General features: G+C 35.9%; 1 protein-coding gene across 1 annotated transcript; it reads left to right on the top strand.

Annotated features, from left to right (window-relative positions):
- Nucleotides 1-10,834: 10,834 nt before the first annotated feature.
- Nucleotides 10,835-18,462, top strand: LOC140747084 (gustatory receptor for sugar taste 64a-like). The gene is made up of 9 exons (XM_073079331.1): nucleotides 10,835-10,962; nucleotides 11,788-11,974; nucleotides 12,714-12,926; nucleotides 13,298-13,402; nucleotides 13,999-14,183; nucleotides 14,574-14,737; nucleotides 15,345-15,513; nucleotides 15,967-16,056; nucleotides 18,326-18,462. The coding sequence occupies exons 1-9, from the start codon at nucleotides 10,873-10,875 to the stop codon at nucleotides 18,401-18,403; spliced, it is 1,281 nt and encodes a 426-aa protein (XP_072935432.1). The 5' UTR covers nucleotides 10,835-10,872; the 3' UTR covers nucleotides 18,404-18,462.
- The last annotated feature ends 449 nt before the right edge of the window (nucleotides 18,463-18,911 follow it).

Here is an 18,911-nt window from a genome sequence, read left to right as displayed (position 1 = left end):
CGCAATTTTATTTTAACAACCGATTTTTATAACACAGCCACAAGTTTCTTGAGAGACTTGTAAAGTTTGACGCGCATTGTCTGAAGGTAATGTGGCTCTTGAATTATGAATGTCAGGCACAAATCGCCTGATCGTGACGGCTACGCATCATCCGTCTGAAGAAAGTCAGAAGATTTTAACGTATTATCCCTCTAAGTACTCATTGTTCAAAACTTTTAAATGAATTATTTCTTTCATAACTATTATTCTCAGAGGTTTAAATCCTAGGAATACTTTTGTCTTTTTTCTATTACGTGACTAAACCTTTCTTATATTATAACCAACAGGTAGAACGATCATGCATCATTTTCAAATATGATGGAGTGGCATTACGTGGTGTTGTTACACTATTTTATAGTGAAGGAACACCGTGAGAAAACCTACGTATCTAATAATTTAACGTATACCTGATATCGGCCATAGATGCGCCGATAACTGTACGAACTACGCTGGAATGCTTCGAAAATGTATTTCCACATTACCACACTCTCCAAACCAGGACATAGCAGTGCTTAACGCTGTTGTTATGAGGCGGAAATTGGTGTGGACGTTGTGCCGTTGGAGTTGAACCACAGAGGGTTTAGTCACCTGAATTTTTTAAAAGTGTTAACTGTAATCTTCGCACTTAACGAGCGTGAAGGATTGTAACATAAAACCCAGAAGACAGAAGCGAAAATAATACTTGTGCCTAGCAGTGTAAATGTATTAGGTTATTAATACTTACTGCATAGCTCTTCTTTGTGCAATGTTTATTTGTAAAATAACCTTTTTTTTTACTTACGAGGGGGAAAACTTCAAAAGGTACCCGGTGCCGTCGGAGCGACACGTGGTTATGTGGGACTCTTACTGCACTAAAACCCCCCCGGCGACCGTCCTCGGCGCTGCGTAGAGGACACCGGGATCTCCAAAGGAAGGGACGCAACCGGAGTCCTCTTAACGCGTTGCCCCGTTGGGCTCCGCCCAGGTGAGCATGCCGCTCGCCACATGGTGTACAAGACGGTATGCGACTACACATACCGCCGTCCTTCCCGGGGTAGCTGGACGGGCGATTCGCGCTCAAACTCTTGCCGCCCGCAACCCCGGAAGCCCCTTTTAGTCGCCCCTTGCGACAGGGATATCGCAGTCCTATTCTCGTCCCGTCCTAGTCTTTTCAAGGACATAATCAGTAACCCTAGTTAACTTATATTAATAGTTTTACACATCATTGAAAAATAAACGCTACCTAGTAGCGACCTAATAAAAACAGCGTTGACGAATGATATATCAGGTGTAATAAAAAGGAATAAAATAAAATACCGCGTTCCCCAACCCTGGCAACGAATGATTGATGACGATACGAGTGTTGCTATATTCATTACGGTCTTGCATTGTGGGTTCCTTTTAATGCCAACGTAACGCAAATGTGACAGGAGGGTTCCGGAGTTGTGGAATTATTTTGAAACAAAATAAGATTATTTATTTTCCTATATTTTTGATTGCTATTGTATGTTTGTTAAATAAGAATGAGATGATAGTAAACTTTTATAGATGATTCGTAGTAAGTTATAATAAATAAGTGATTATGTAGTATGTAACCAACGCTTTATTTATAAATATAGAAGTAATAAACGAAGATGCAGTACATCTGATGATAAGTGAGTATTGCCCCAGATAAGTTATACCTCCTGAGGTGGGCAAGAAAGCGTTGCTGCCCTGAGGAGTAAGTTAGATCGCCTTGCAAGTATGTCTCCCTTGCAACATAGTTCAAAGTAGAACACATCAGCACTTAACACTGCCTAGTGCCTTTTAACTTGAACCAGAAAGCCTCTTATCACTACCACCCTTGATCCTTCAACCTAGAGTTAAGTCAAATTTATTTTATAAGAAAATTAACCTGTTTGTTATGATCATCAACCCATTATTGTCCCACTGCTGGGTACGGGTCTCCTCCCAGAGTGAGAAGGATTAGGCCTTAGTCCACCGCGCCGGCCAAGTGCGTATTGGTAGACTTCACATACCCTTGAAAACTTTTTTTTTAAGATTTTTCAGGTATGCAGGTTTCCTCACGACGTTTTCCTTCACCGTTTAAGCAAGTGATAATTAACTTCTATTATCTAATACGAAAAACAACTTTGAAAAATCAACTTTGAAACTTTGAAAAATCAGAGGTCCGTTTGCGCCTGGAATTTGAATCTTGGACCTCTCGATCAAGAGGCCGAGTTTCTTAACTACTAGGCTATCACTGCTTTTTGTTAGTTTCGTTTGTTAACCGATGTTTATTTAAATATTTTCATAATTCCATCTCAGACTCCTATTAATTTTATCACCTTTACCAAAAATACACTCCCCATGCCATTACACAGTTGTAAAACATTTTTTTGAGATAGCAAGGCAGTCAGATAAAATCGCATTGTACAAACTTGGGAACAATTTGCATGATTTTAATCGTTTCGGAAGCCGCCTGTGCCATTTGTAATATTAATTTTACAAAAAGTTTGAGTTTCTGAACGGTTTTATGGCTTTGTTCCTGTTTTTGAAGATATGATTGTTTAAGCACGTTAGGGGAGAGAATTAGAGTTGAATTTTAGCGTGCGCATGTAGATGTACCGTCACATGGAAACGACATATTTGTTTCTGTCTCTGCTATGTTATGTGATATATAAAAAGAAAGACGTTCATTACAAGTCCTACTAAAAATGTATAATAGGCACAGATAATTAAGAAGCATATAAAATCATGAAGCTTTGTTTTCTAAAAAGTTGTCGTATAATTTTACCGAGTATAAATTAATTATGAATACTGGAGTAAAGTCATATTGATAGCTTCATTTTTAATTTAATCTGAGAGAGTACTAAATTATTGGCCCTACATCAAGTAGCAGTGGTAGATTAGCATAAGAGAAATATTTTCAAATCTCCCGTAAGCCCTCCAACAAAGTATGACGGATATTGTTCATTCGTAATAATTGAGATCGACTACAAAACGTTCTCTGAAGCATGAACGCGCATATAGAAAGCCTGCGGACGCGCTCAACGGTTCATTTAGTCAGATATATCGTGTCAGCAGCAGTGATAGCCTAGTGGTTAAGAAACGCAGCCTCTCGATCGAGGGGTCCGAGGTTCAAATCCCAGGCACGCACCTCTGATTTTCAAATTTATGTGCGTATTAGAAATTAATTATCACTTGCTTAAACGGTGAAGGAAAACATCGTGAGGAAACCTGCACACCTGAGAGATTTATAAAAATCTTAAAGGTATGTGAAGTCTACCAATACGCACTTGGCCAGCGCGGTGGACTATGGCCTAATCCTTCTCATTCTGAGAGGAGACCCGTGCCCAGCAGTGGGACAATAATGGGTTGATGATGATGATGATGATGATCGTGTCAGACGCATGCCATGGCTGGCAATATTGTATTTAACTATACATTGTGTATAATCGTATTAAGGTATATCTATCTTAAAATTACCGCGCAGACACCGGCCATGTACAAAATATTGTATGGAAAAGTATCATTTTATCTGCAGCCGGTATCTGACGCGTTAAAATTACCATCACAAATTCCGTAACCACAAATTCTTTTTACTCTCCAAATCTGATAGCTCTGCAGAAACCGCGATGCGTTTACCCGCACCCCATAAAAGATCAAAACAATAGTATATCTTGGTTAAATATTCATGAGCCTATATAAAGTAACGGTTACCAAGAGTCCAGGAAGACAATGGCACCCCGAAATTATGAAGCAGTTGTTTCAAAGTGAGTATTTAGTTTACATAAAATCCCTCTCCGCCTCCAATTCTAAAGATGAACCCTTCTCTAAATTGTATCGTTAAAGCAGATAGGAGTAATAAGGTGTCAGTCGTAAAGATATAGACAAGCGATATTATGTTTTAGTTTAAATTAAAATATAAGTTAAAATTAAAAGTGGAAGTATTTAATAAACATAATATTTTAAAAGGTCATTTTTTAATTATTGTTATGTATTAGGAATATGGTAGATGGGTAGATCCCTTTGTGGTTCGAATACGGCGGCAACACCGCCACACCTATTTCTGCACCTATTTAAGCACTGCTGTGTTCTGGTTTGAAGCGCATGTTAAGGGAGACATACTTTTCCAAGGCGTTCCAGCTTACTCCTCAGGGGTAGCGGCGCATCTGTGACCAACCTCAGGAAGGAACATCTAATCCTACCTGGGGTTGATCACAGATGTCCACGGGCGGCAGTAGCCATTTACCATCTGTCGGACTGCATACTTGTCTGCTATTCTTATATTATAAAAAAACTTACGCTATTAAATCGCTTACCATTCGTTCCTCGCCCACAATCGAACGCTTGTCTTAGATTAAATTCAATTTTAAAGTATCATTGCATTAGGTAGGTGAAACTGTTTGTTGTGCGACGGTTTACGGTTATCCCAAAAATGAGCTTCCAAAGTCGTTGTTAGTTAATTTAGCGATTATGGTGCCAACTACGTGTGAAGTTTGTTACCCTTTTGTGGTACAAGTTATAAACGAAAGCGGTTAAATTTTTTTTATAGTACTTTTTAATTGCCTAATGATTTTTTCAGCAAGATTAATAGTGTTTGAAAGCGACTGAGCTATGCTAGATATACTAGCTATGCTAAAGTTCAATGTAAAAGGTCACAAAATATCTTGCCACGGGGCCACACCTAGCCAAGCTCAGCTACATACAGATTGAAAATGAAGAATAAGTTTTAATGCATTTTGTCTTTCTCGTGTGTCTTTTTCCCACATCCTTTAATTTTAACACAGCTACGTACGTTAAGTACGCTACGTTACAGCTACGTTAAGTACATTACACTATTTTAAGGGACAGATGAGGATGCGGCAGCGATACTTTCGGAGTTGGGCCACGAAAGGTTCTATCACCTTCATAAATTATTCTGTCATACAAAAACTTGGCTACACTTTTTTGGCGCTCAGCTAGCTACATAAAAAAATGTTTTTTACATTTTTGTTTAAGATATAGCAAACCTTGTAATCTACCTCATGACAAGTAGTTGTTGTCGATCATCTGTTATCAACTGAAATATAGAATAGGTTCTAACTAAAGGGGGTTACAGATGTGTTCCCACTTCTCAGGACTAAGATTGTCGACTCAGATGTAAGTCAGCTGATATTTACACCCTTCCACAGAAACGCAGTGCTGCCACGCCAGATTTTGGCAAAGACCTTCCAGGTCGAACCATACTGGCTCTACCTCACTTCAAATATATTCTTTGGTGGTAGAACACTTTGTGGTGAGACAAACTTTTCCGAGGCGTTCTAGCTTAGTTCTCAGGGGTAGCGGCGCATCTGTGTCCGACCTCAGGTATGAATATCTAATCCTATCTAGGGTTGATTACAGATGTCCATGGGCGGCAGTAGTAGCTTACCATCAGGTCGACTGCATGCTCGCCTGCTACTCCTATATTATAAAAAAAAAACTTTAAATTTACGCAAAGTAAAATCTACTGAGTGCTACCGGATTAACTCAAGCCTGAATGCCCATTGCGATGGTCGTGACAAAATCAGGTTAATGGGGGCTTAAGGCAAGCGAATTATAGTGCTATTACGCTATTAGTTTCTTAATTAAGCATTAATATAATGAATTGTCTGAAAGTGTGGAAATGGACGGAATTATCAAATTAACAGACTGCAGAAAACTCGTTCTGGAAAATGGAGGTAACATTAATTGGTGTGGAGTTTTATCAATGAAATAAAGAAATATATTAAAATTTTTGTAAAGGTAGAATAAATATTAATATGTCGTCAGATTTCTTTGATTATTGGAATTTGGAAATATTGAATTATTCAAATAACTTTTGATTGCGTCAAGAGTTATCAAGTTTTTGGACAAGTCATTTTTCCGAAAAATAAATCAATATTTTTTTCTACTATGTGGCCGCACAAACCGCCGTACTTCTAGGGGTAGCTAACTGGGCGGTTCGAACTCGTATTCTTGCCGCGCGCATCCCAGGATACCCCCTTTAGTCTCCTCTCAGATCAGATATGGTGACACCGTAATTCTGTTCTCGTCTTCAAATAACAGAGAAATCACAAAACATGTGTATCTCTTAAAGTTGTCATAAAAATACATCTTTGTCATTAAAATACTAATATGGACTCATAGACAGATGTGCAAAATTATAATGCTTCTATCTTTCAGTTGCCTTCCAAACTTCAAAAATCATACTGAATCCGGCAGCTTTTAGAATATTACCGCCAGTTTAAGATTGTTTGTGAAAATGAGGTTAATGGCTTCACGGCAAACGAATTGAAGGGTAATTACCTCTTTGAGAACTAAAGCAATGAATACCGGAGATGGTTCTCCGAGCTAGAATAATTACAGTTTCAGAAGCCATTATAATTATAATTACGACTGTTATTATGATTGCAGTTATGGCAAATGATGCTTTATCTTATACATCTGTTTTAAGGGATCTTTATTCATTTGTTTTAAGAAGGAACATGGCACCACCGTCACACAAATTTCTAGCATAAATATATTGGTGAAAGAGTTGCAGGATGACTTACATAGAGGCGACCGTCTTAAGGGGTCGCAAAGCATTTGTGATCGGCTTTAGATAGAACCTGGTTTATGTCAAGTTTGACACAAATTCAGGGTTGACAGGGACCTTTTACTATCAGATGTACTGCATGTTTGTTTACTACTCCACTCCTATAATAAAGAAATTAAATTTGCTGGTTGCACTCGTTTTCAAGGTTTCGTACCCACAGAGTAAAAGCGGAATCCTATTACTAAGCCTCCGCTCTCTATCCGTCTTAACTCTTAATAGGTACAGACTTAACATTTTGACAGGGTGTGAATTAATGAATAATGCATAATTTAATAAATATTAATATATAAGAGATAGATAGAGAACCAACTTAACAATATTTTAATCTACAGTTGCGGCATCTTCGAGAAATGTCGAACGAACTTATATCCATCATTCATATAGGTATACAAGTATGGTGGTAGGAATCGGTAACCTTAGGGAAATCAGTTCGAAGTACGAACGTATACTGTTCTAACACATCTTATTACGAATACGAGTTTGTGTTGCAATTTGCGCACATATGCGACATGCATGACCCAAATATATTTAGATATGCCTACTATATACTGATGTTATTAGGCTGGTTCTGACATTTACGAGCTTGTTAAAATCACAATTATGGTTGATTATTATTTCGAAAATGTTCCTATGTTTTAGTAATAGTTATTCAATAAAGGGTAGGTAGTTTCTTCGTATTTTTAATATATGACGATAGGGTAGACGAGCCGAGCCCGACGGGGCAACGCGCTAAGAAGACTCCGGTTACGTTCCTTTGGAGATCCCGGAGTCCTCCGAGGACGGCCACCGGGGGGGGGGGGGGGGGGGGGGGTTCAAATAACAGAGAAATCACAAAACATGTGTATCTCTTAAAGTTGTCATAAAAATACATCTTTGTCATTAAAATACTAATATGGACTCATAGACAGATGTGCAAAATTATAATGCTTCTATCTTTCAGTTGCCTTCCAAACTTCAAAAATCATACTGAATCCGGCAGCTTTTAGAATATTACCGCCAGTTTAAGATTGTTTGTGAAAATGAGGTTAATGGCTTCACGGCAAACGAATTGAAGGGTAATTACCTCTTTGAGAACTAAAGCAATGAATACCGGAGATGGTTCTCCGAGCTAGAATAATTACAGTTTCAGAAGCCATTATAATTATAATTACGACTGTTATTATGATTGCAGTTATGGCAAATGATGCTTTATCTTATACATCTGTTTTAAGGGATCTTTATTCATTTGTTTTAAGAAGGAACATGGCACCACCGTCACACAAATTTCTAGCATAAATATATTGGTGAAAGAGTTGCAGGATGACTTACATAGAGGCGACCGTCTTAAGGGGTCGCAAAGCATTTGTGATCGGCTTTAGATAGAACCTGGTTTATGTCAAGTTTGACACAAATTCAGGGTTGACAGGGACCTTTTACTATCAGATGTACTGCATGTTTGTTTACTACTCCACTCCTATAATAAAGAAATTAAATTTGCTGGTTGCACTCGTTTTCAAGGTTTCGTACCCACAGAGTAAAAGCGGAATCCTATTACTAAGCCTCCGCTCTCTATCCGTCTTAACTCTTAATAGGTACAGACTTAACATTTTGACAGGGTGTGAATTAATGAATAATGCATAATTTAATAAATATTAATATATAAGAGATAGATAGAGAACCAACTTAACAATATTTTAATCTACAGTTGCGGCATCTTCGAGAAATGTCGAACGAACTTATATCCATCATTCATATAGGTATACAAGTATGGTGGTAGGAATCGGTAACCTTAGGGAAATCAGTTCGAAGTACGAACGTATACTGTTCTAACACATCTTATTACGAATACGAGTTTGTGTTGCAATTTGCGCACATATGCGACATGCATGACCCAAATATATTTAGATATGCCTACTATATACTGATGTTATTAGGCTGGTTCTGACATTTACGAGCTTGTTAAAATCACAATTATGGTTGATTATTATTTCGAAAATGTTCCTATGTTTTAGTAATAGTTATTCAATAAAGGGTAGGTAGTTTCTTCGTATTTTTAATATATGACGATAGGGTAGACGAGCCGAGCCCGACGGGGCAACGCGCTAAGAAGACTCCGGTTACGTTCCTTTGGAGATCCCGGAGTCCTCCGAGGACGGCCACCGGGGGGGGGGGGGGGGGGGTTAGTGCGTTAAGAATCCCACATAGCCCCGTGTCGTTCCCACTGCATTGGGTACCTTTTGAAGGTTTCTCCCTCGTCAAGAAAAAAAGGTCAGACGGGCTACATGATGGAAAGCAGCCATTGTCGCCAACGGACACTTGCAACACTAGAGAAGTCGCCAATGCATCGCCGACTCTACTAACCCCTGATCTACCACCCAATTATGAAATTACTCTGGTACTCTCATCCCCAAAACTTTTAACAGTCCATGCCTCTAACCTACAACTTCACATAACATGAAGGGGGTACACGAAGACCTCCCCAGAAATTATTATCTAAATCAATAAAAAAATGGCATTATTACTTGTATTTTTATTTACTTCCCCAAACAAAATTGTAAAATGCTCGGATCGCGTGTTAAGAGCGATAGATATTTAATCAAAAACCAGTGTAACTTGAGCCTCGATTTAACTAAAGAATGGCCGCCGCTGGATTTAATTTCGTTTCGAGTATTCTTGACTACACAAAAACGATACAATTGAACTGATTTTCAGACTTAACAATTTTCAAAAGGGTCGTTACATTTTTTAAATTGATTCTCGTTTTATGTTTTAAACGGTTACACAATTTCAAATTTAATTGTTTTTAATAATGTGTAAGGTCCGTTAATAATAATCAACCAAATCAATTTTAAACCATTAATTACATTAATTGATCCAAAAAAGATGCTTGACAATGTTATCTATGAAGAAATTGTCAAATATCGATCTTTGGTAGATAAACATTGGATAGATTGATTAATAATGACAGGCGTAGATCAATCCGCAATTAGCGTGGTAGATTATGGTCTAAATAAATCTTATTTTGACAGGAGTGTCAAAATGAGATTTATTTAGACCATAATCTAGACCACTAATAGTAATAGGTGGAGACCAGGTCTCCACCTATTACTATTAGTGGGACAATACTATTAATTACAAAAATAATACTTAGAGACGAACATAGTACCTACTTCTACCTTTTTCGAAGTCGATAAAGGTAACTAGATGTATGAAAGATTATAAGTACTGTACTAAATACTTATTTGGTTTATACTCTCGATGAACAACAAGAGAAAATACACTCTCGTGAACACTAGTCTCTAAAATCCGCATACTACCATTAAGCTACAGACTCCATTACATCGAGTGTCTGTGATGATTCACAAACACGTGGGATGCTTAGAAAGTGTTTGAAAGCAATACCGGAGAGATTTTACTGTTGATTTTACCTGAATGTCACTCGTTGTCTAGTTGCGAATAAAAAGTAATATACTGTTTCATACATTTTAAAAATCTAGCGGATACTCACTAAGAGTTAATTTGTATCGAAAGACAATATGTAGCGCACATGTAAAAACGAACCCCAAACAGAGTTATTACCGATTAGTAGTGCCTGTTATTAATTAATCTCTCCACAATCTCTCTTGACAATTTCTACCAATAAGGAAAAATGGATTGATTATAAATAACGGGCGTAGATCGACGCGTCAACAGACCCGTCAAAGTTAACTTTTACGACAAGAGTTCAGCATAAAATGGATAGTAATATGTAGCAAGTAAACAAAACAGTATCTACAATCTGTCAATTTACAACTTTATTGAAGCTTTGTGAAAATAACAATGTGAGGAATAATTTGCACTGTAAGTACGAAATAGACAATTTCTACGATAACTGATTTCGGCGAAGCGAAAGACTAGATAAGGATTAGTCATTTAGGTCATACAAGGCTTATGACTGACATTGTTGAAGTTGTAAAAGCACATTTTAATCTAGACTTCTAGTTTTAAATGTTCTGTTAGTTTTGTGTTGAAAAATATGCAAATTTTAATCAACCTGATATACACAACCTGAAGACTTAATTTTGACAAAGCTTGCCAATTTGCTGTAAAATCTGTATGAAATAAAATGATTCGTGTAAAAAGTGCCGTCAAATTCATATTTTTCCATATACTACATAACACATTTTAGTTTTATTTATTCCTACATTACAAAATATATTACTGACGAATAATGGAATTCAAAAAGTACTATAAATCTAATCGCTTTGGCTGAGGTAGACTATTTGAAACATTCGGTGCCGTAAATTGTGTTTGAGATGTCTAATGTAAAAGCGGAATTCTTGAACGAGGTGACACCGACCAAACATCACGATGACCTCATTCTTCCGAATCAACCTAATCATGACGTAAGTATCTAATTATTACGTAACAAGTTTTAACGCTGACTGACCAACATACAACGGGTGTTTTACCTGTCGCGCGTGTATGGGCGACCACAGTCGTCTATCCTGTACCCTTACCATGAGTTTTTACGTTTTGACAAATATGACTGTTTTGGTATTTGTTTACGTATTTGCCTATAAAAATTCCAATCAGCGCCCCTAGCGGATTGTATCAGAACTATAGTGACAGTAACGTAACATTAAATGACTAAATTAACAAAATGGCGCTTTATGTTTTGTCTCTCTTTTTTGCCAACATGTGAGGCAGACAAAAAGACTTGAGCACTTATTGTTACGTTTACTCAGTCTACTGAATCAAACGGAACAGAATAATGGATCGAGTAAACGTAACGTAAAATTGTGGGATGTTTTGAAAACTCATGGTAAGGGTACTGCAAGCGTGCCAGTTTCAGTCGATCGTTTTATACGCTTACATACACGGGTCGGGAAGAAACTGCAGCGAGTCAATTTATGTGTGCACGAGAGACGGATGTGCAAGCCTAAACACGCGTGACAGGAAAGTACCATATCTAATATATAACGAGTAGGATTATAAAAATGAAATTTTGTTAACGAATATATTGCAGAGGAATTATAGATATTTAAGATTTACATAAGATAATATTTTACTACGCTTTTTATTTAGGACGTTTTGGACAAAGGTTAAACTTTTGAGAAATTATCCACAATCCCGTGCAAGAAATTCTTGTTAATTTTCATACCTACAATCAGATTTCATTTTTAAATGTCAGATACCATTAGTTTTACTAAAGACTTTATTCTTTCTAGGAATTCCTGAAGCTAATGCACGTAATCTACCATTATTCCCGGTTATTCGGGATTGCTGGTTCCGGATCGTATTACTGGAAGATCTGGGGTGTCATCATTCTTTGTCTACTGGTCACTATAGACATCCTTGCCGCTTGGAAGGTATTCAAGGCGCTGGCTGGATGGGCAGTTAATATCATTGGACATAGTAAGTGGACCATCATCCCTCCATTAGCTTTTTAGATCCACTGCTGGCCAGTTAAAGAATATAAGACCTCAATGACTTGTTACGATTGCACATTAAACATTTATTTTAAATTACTCGTTTAACAATGTTGCACCAGAAAGTGGGTGTGTGTTTTTTTATAATGTAGGCGTAGCAGACGAGCATGCAGTCCATCTGATGGTAAGTGGCTACTGCCGCCCATCGACATCTGTAATCAACCCCACATAGGATTCCAACCTGAGGTCGGCCACATATGCGCCGCTTCCCCTGAGGACTAAGCTGGAACGCCTCGGAAAAGTATGTCTCCCTTACCACACCCTTCAAAACGGAGCACAGCAGCGCCTAACACCGCTGTCATTAGGTAGAAATAGGTGTGGCGGTGGTGCCGCCGGAGTTGAACCACAAAGGGTTCAACCACCTTCAAAGGGTGTGATTAAATTTTGACAATTCTCGCAGATACAATTTGTCAAATTTCGATTAGTGGTAGGCACAACATTAAATGGTAATAGGTATAAAAGTCCGGAAGATATTTTTTGTATCCAAAAGACATTACAAGGACCCCTTGGTCCTGGACATTTAGAGGAAATTCAAGCAGGAATGGCTGCCAAATCTGGAACTTGGCAGCCATTAGTCGCAATGATGGCGACTAGGCTACCATAAAAGATTAACACTGATTCGCTTATAAGATTCCATTTTACTAATAAATCCAATTTAATTGCAGGAAGCGTAACAGCTCGTTTAGCTGGAGCAATGTTTTATGGGACGGCCATTTTGTCCTTAATCCAATGTTGGAGACTATCTTCGTCTTGGAGAGCAATCTCAGCGTACTGGGCGTTAGTGGAACGTATGCTTTTCACCAAATATGTGCCTTCTGACCCAACGTTGCGCAAACGATTGATATTGGTTATTGTTCTCATCACTGTTTGTGCGACGTGTAAGTATGAAAATAAATGCAATTAATTATGATCTAACCCAATTTGATCCCATATGCCACGTTACGGTTAGGTTAGGTTAGGTTAGTGATATGGTAGAGTACGATAAAGTCCGATATACTTCATATAGAATGACATATGATTTGAAAGGATACTGTAACGACACAAAGATATATAGATAAAATAGAAGCACTAACAAAACAGGATTGAACGACACCAGAAGACGGTCATCAAAGGTCTGATCTATCCCTGATTACTAGGTCAATTGTTGGCTTTGTCTTATCATGTCCTTCCAACAAGAACATTCTACCAGTAACAAACCACGAATGCTTCAACCATCCTTATATTTAGCTACATAAATTATTAATTTCAGTTGAACATATTGTGAGTATGATATCTGTGATTGAGTTTGATTGGACTGCATCGCTAATGTTAAGGAGATATATTTTGAGGTCGCATGGTTTTATACTTCTTCCAAGTAAGTACTGTTTACATTTATATGTTGTGTAATTTATTGCTATTATGGATCTGAAATATGTGTATTAATATTTGTCATAGATATATTATCCTACAGTTAGTGTAATATATCTATGCTATTTGTAATATTCAGACGGTAGAACAATGACAATGTTCTGACATACTAATTTTTTAAGTAACGAAAGTTTTATGCCGGAATATTAGCGTACTCCATGCTCCTTGATAAATAGTTAATCATTAAAATTATTAAGGAAACACCAGTCAAGTTTTAATTAAGTAGAAATCAATATTACCTGCCAAGAGCACTTATTTATAAAGTACCTATTTAATCCGATACTGTAGTTAAGAAGTTGTTAAGTAGATTGGAAGTTAAAAAGTTGAGGTTTTTTATGTTTTAATGTAGATGTTCATACATCGCAGTGAGCAATTGCCATCAGCGCAAGGTTGTACTCCTATTAAATAAACTAGAGAATTGTTATGTAAACAAAAAAAAAGCGATGCTGGGACAATAAGACATACAATACAATCGAAAAACATTACCGTCCAAAGTCGGGGAGAAAAAACTTGTTACCATTATAAAATCAATATTATTTTTAGGCGATTATTCTATACCAGTGGCCGTGGTCCTGCTTTTCATAAGCAATATCGCGACGATCCTATGGAACCTGCAGGATCTTTACATTGTTCTCATCAGTATGGGTTTAACGTCTCGGTATCATAGACTTAACCAATGCGTGGCTAAAGTTTGTGCTAGAGACGAAAGGGAGAGTACGTGGAATAAGGTGAGTATTTAAAGTAAAATAAAGATAGAAGAAATATGTGAAGAAGAAATTATCTTAGCATTAGAAGTATATACCGAGAAAGAGATAAAGATAGTGCTTAGAGAGAAACCTTCTGGGGGGCAGAAGCTACTTTGTCATTTCAATAAAATAAAATGTGTTCAAAAAATAAAGGACTAAAAAATTATATCTTCGATCTCTCTCTTAGTTTTTGTTCATGTTGATTGTATGATATAATTGATATGTGTACCAAAATTAAGATAAACATTAACCTTTATAATAAAGATATGTTTACTTTAAATTAAGCTTGTAGTCATGAACAATGTTCATTGATCTAATTTCCGTACAATATCTAAGTAGATAATAATTTCTTCAGTGATCTCATTTTTCTAGGAGTTAGAACCACTGACAGTGTACACTTGGAGGAAAATAAGAGAGGCCTACGTGAAACAGGCGATGCTGGTTCGGAAAGTTGATGACTCTTTGGGAGGCCTCATCTTGTTGTCCAACTTCTGCAATTTCTACTTCATATGCTTACAATTGTTTTTGGGGATTTCGTAAGTTTTAAAAGTAGTTTGGGACTGTAATTAGATATGTTAAAGAATTGGAGTCCTCTCCTCAGATTAGTATTTATGCTAACCACAGCTTTGGGCATGTACGATGATATGCGCTCACATACCGTCGTGTTACCCAGGGTAGCTGGCTGAACGGTTCAAGCTGTTATTCGTGCCACCCGTAACCCTGAAAGCTTCCTTTAAGTCGCCTCTTACTACATGCCTGCGAAGCCATAGGTCTATTCTGGTCCCGAGACAACGACAAGTATAAGAATCCTATCGACATGAACCACAGATTCGTAACTTTAAGAACTACGCTACAGTTACAGACGTAACACTTTCTTATCACACTCTACAAACCAGAATTTAAGAGCCCTTACTAGAGCTGTCGTAAGGTACCAGTGGATACAGACGTTATACAAGGATACAGTAGAAGGTGCAGTGATAGTCTAGTGGTTAAGAAACTCGGACTCTTATCGAGGTGTGCCCAGCAGTGGGCCAATAATACGTTATTGATGGATACAGAAGTTGTTCTTCAATGTAATAATACAAAGGATTATGATAAACCTAACCTTATTTATAAATGATTTACTTTTTTGTATAATTTTAGGCAAGGAGCAGCAAATACTCCACAAAAGCAGCTCTACTACCTCATCTCTCTGGCCTGGTTGTGTATCCGAGCGAGTAGCGTCGTATTATCTGCTGCTAACGTCAACTCTTACTCTAGAAGAGCTCTACCATACTTATATGATTGTCGCGCTCAGTATTATAATATTGAGGTATGTGTAAAAATATTTAACAATTAAATCAATATTAGAGATAAAATCTGTTGATTGTTATTGAAAAATCAAGTCAAAATATATCTTTTTTCCTACAAAATAAGATTATTTCGTTAACATTTGCAATACTTTGATAATTTGGGTGCAATTTCAGATAAGTGCTGTTCAGGTATTTGTTTAGATATTTTTTTTAGATCGCTTTATATATCTGGCGTAAAAAACTATTTGACCAGATTTTTTCCAGGGCTAGAAGTGGCGTATGCCAATTAAGTCGGGTAAAATTGATTCTGCTCCATAATTTGTCTGTTGCAAATACCAGACAAACAAATCGACAGACCAAATTACATAATATGTATTACTATTATAAAGGAATTTCATTGTTTTTCGAATCACGCCGACATTATTTTTATGCAAAAGAACGAAAAAGGTTTAATATCATTTATCGTTTTTCAGATAGAAAGGCTTCAGGACCAATTAACCAAAGAATATGTTGCCTTGAGCGGAATGGGATTCTTCTCATTAACAAGGACGGTGCTTTTACAGGTCTTAGTATTATGTTTCCTTCATTAATTTTTTTTTTCACAACCATTCACAATTCATTTTTTTTGGAGTTTACTCCTAAAGAAACGATTTGAGTTATAAGGCCCGGTACGGAAATTTTATGAGGAGTTTAATCAAGTGTAACACGAAAAGTTGAGGCGTAACGTAGAAAGAGACAAACATATATATCGGTAGGATTGAACGTGTAAAAGAATGAGATGGAATATTATTACAATCATCATATCCTCTCAAAAAGGAAGTAGCGTTTTTAACCAAAATATGAATCAAGAGTGCTTTTATTAATTTAAAATACAGTAAGTTCAAATCCCATATAAAAGTAATGATTACAATAAAAATAATTAGCAATATATAAAACATTAAAACGTCATTAACTAATTTGTTTACATTTTTGCATAAATTAAGTTATAGGTTTGATCATTTATAAACACTGTGAAAAATATGAACATTGGCGCCATAATATGATTAACAATCTTTTATGAACGTTTTTAAAGAAGAGTAACATATAAAATCAGTAAGCAATTGAATGAGATATAATATTAGCAAAATAAGTTTTTAACATAAAGAGGCTTTTGTAAGTTACTGATATATTAATTTAACTTATAAAAATGGATGCATTATTGACCAGCACCATCTATCAACGATAAACGGGCAAAATCAAAACAGTATTATTTAATATTTATTACAGAATTATTGCTAATGAATTATGTTCAAAATAAGTTATATAAAATTAGCAATACGTTTTAAATGAATTCTAGAATTATAAAACATTCAGAAACAATCCAAATTACATATAATAACATGTTTATTGAGTCTCATATAAATTGCATCCGTAAATTGCAACAAGGATATTTTATAGATGGCAAAGAAATTATAATTATTAAGTTTTAAGTTATAAAACGTTTAACATTGTTTTAAATATAAATAATTATATTATATTAAAATTTACTTTAATATAAACAATTATATTAAGTTACCATTATAATATTTGGAACCAAAATACATAGATTGATAAACTTGCAAACTTACAATTTATAAAATATTGCCACTAGATGGAGCTATTATACCCATGCGCCCATATATACATCTATATACAACGTACATAAACAGCAACTTAACCATCAAGTTTTAATGTTTTGATTTTAAAGTTTTCTTGTACTTCTATGCATTGATACGTGTATTTTTATGTACTATTAAACAAATCATCAAGTGATTAAAGTTGAAAAAATATTTGAAAATATGCAAGAAATTGATTTAGATGATAATGAAGAAGAATCCAAAAAACACATGGATGCGGTTAATTGGTAAGCTTATCGTTTACATTTATGAATAATATACATTTTAAATACGAACAGCTAGATCTTTTATTTAGTGTTTTTATTATTATTATTTTTAATCAATTTAATTAAATTAAATTTTTAATTGATTAAATATATTTTATATTTATATAATATTTTGTAATACTTATACTTATTTTGTAATACCCATTTCTATTTTTGAAGTAATATAAATAATCCGAATAATTACAGATATATGTTTGTTTCTCTTATCATTTTAGCAGATGCGTTCATTTACCCTTTTTTTCTATTCGATATATATCATAATTATCGTTCGTAAGGAGTAAACTCCAATCGTGCGTCGTAGCTGACACACACACCCTTTTTTTATAATAATATAGGAGTAGCAGACGAGCATGCAGTCCACCTGATGGTAAGTGGCTACTGCCGCCCATGGACATCTGTAATCAACCCCAGATAGGATTAGATATTCCTACCTGAGGTCGGCCACAGATGCGCCGCTACCCCTGAGGACTAAGCTGGAACGCCTCGGAAAAGTATGTCTCCCTTACCACACCCTTCAAAACGGAACGCAGCAGCGCCTAACACTGCTGTTATTAGGTAATAAAAGCGTATTAAAAATAGGTGTAGCGGTGGTGCCGCCGGAGTCGAACCACAAAGGGTTCTACCACCTTCATTATTAGGTAATTGGTAATAAGTAGTTTATATCATTTTTATGACCGTAACACATTTTATAATATTAAAGAAATATCTATATGTTACCTTTACCCTTCAAACCAGAACACAGCAGCGTTTAAACTACTGGTAATACACAGAAATATGTGTGTCACTACTTCCTAAAAGTTCTTCAAACCTTACATTGTTACTTTAACATTGTTATTTTCATCGATTTTATCCACGATCTTATCATACTATGTTTGTCAAATATACCATAATTTATTTGTATTGGCTTCCAGATGGCCGGCGCGGTAGTAACGTACGAACTAGTTCTGATCCAGTTTGACAGTTCCGATCGTAACTCGACGCAAGTTTGAGTAACAGTGACATTTAATGAAATATGGTCTATAAAGTTCCTAAGAAACAACTTTAAATATTTATTACATACTGTATAAAGCACTTACGGACACATTAATTAATTTTGTTTTATCGAAGTACAATTTTATGTAACTACTTTGCCCTTATCTACCTGTCTAAAACTAGACAAGTTTAATGTTACTCATGGCATCAAATGGAAGTAAATCTAAGTTTTATTTTGACCATTATAAAAATTGATCCAAAACTAGGCCGTTTAAAGCTAGTCAGTGAGAAATTCAATAAATTATATACTTATTCATTTATTATAATAATTGTGCGTATATCCCTATTTATTATGAGTTAATTGCAAGTATAATATCTTGAAATAATTATAATGATCGCAGGTAAGCGCATTTAGCGCAAACCTATTAGTTTGATAATAAACAAATGAATTATTCCATTGTGTAAGGCAACTCTAATAAATTATTGCAAAACCGCAAACAGTTGTTCGAAATAATTTCATTTTAT

Source organism: Epargyreus clarus, unplaced genomic scaffold (assembly GCF_041222505.1).
Source record: "Epargyreus clarus isolate Ecla_fem2 unplaced genomic scaffold, WU_Ecla_fem_2.2 ptg000014l, whole genome shotgun sequence".
In the NCBI taxonomy this organism is placed as follows: Eukaryota; Metazoa; Arthropoda; class Insecta; order Lepidoptera; family Hesperiidae; genus Epargyreus; species Epargyreus clarus.
This window is presented reverse-complemented; position numbering and strand designations above follow the sequence as displayed.

Bases quoted from the DNA above. Each gene is read 5' to 3' on its own strand.
- LOC140747084 (XM_073079331.1), top strand. From the start codon at position 10,873: ATGTCTAATGTAAAAGCGGAATTCTTGAACGAGGTGACACCGACCAAA. The intron at 13,403-13,998 runs GTAAGTACTGTT...TATTATTTTTAG, and splicing joins TGGTTTTATACTTCTTCCAA to GCGATTATTCTATACCAGTG. The intron at 15,514-15,966 runs GTATGTGTAAAA...ATCGTTTTTCAG, and splicing joins CTCAGTATTATAATATTGAG to ATAGAAAGGCTTCAGGACCA.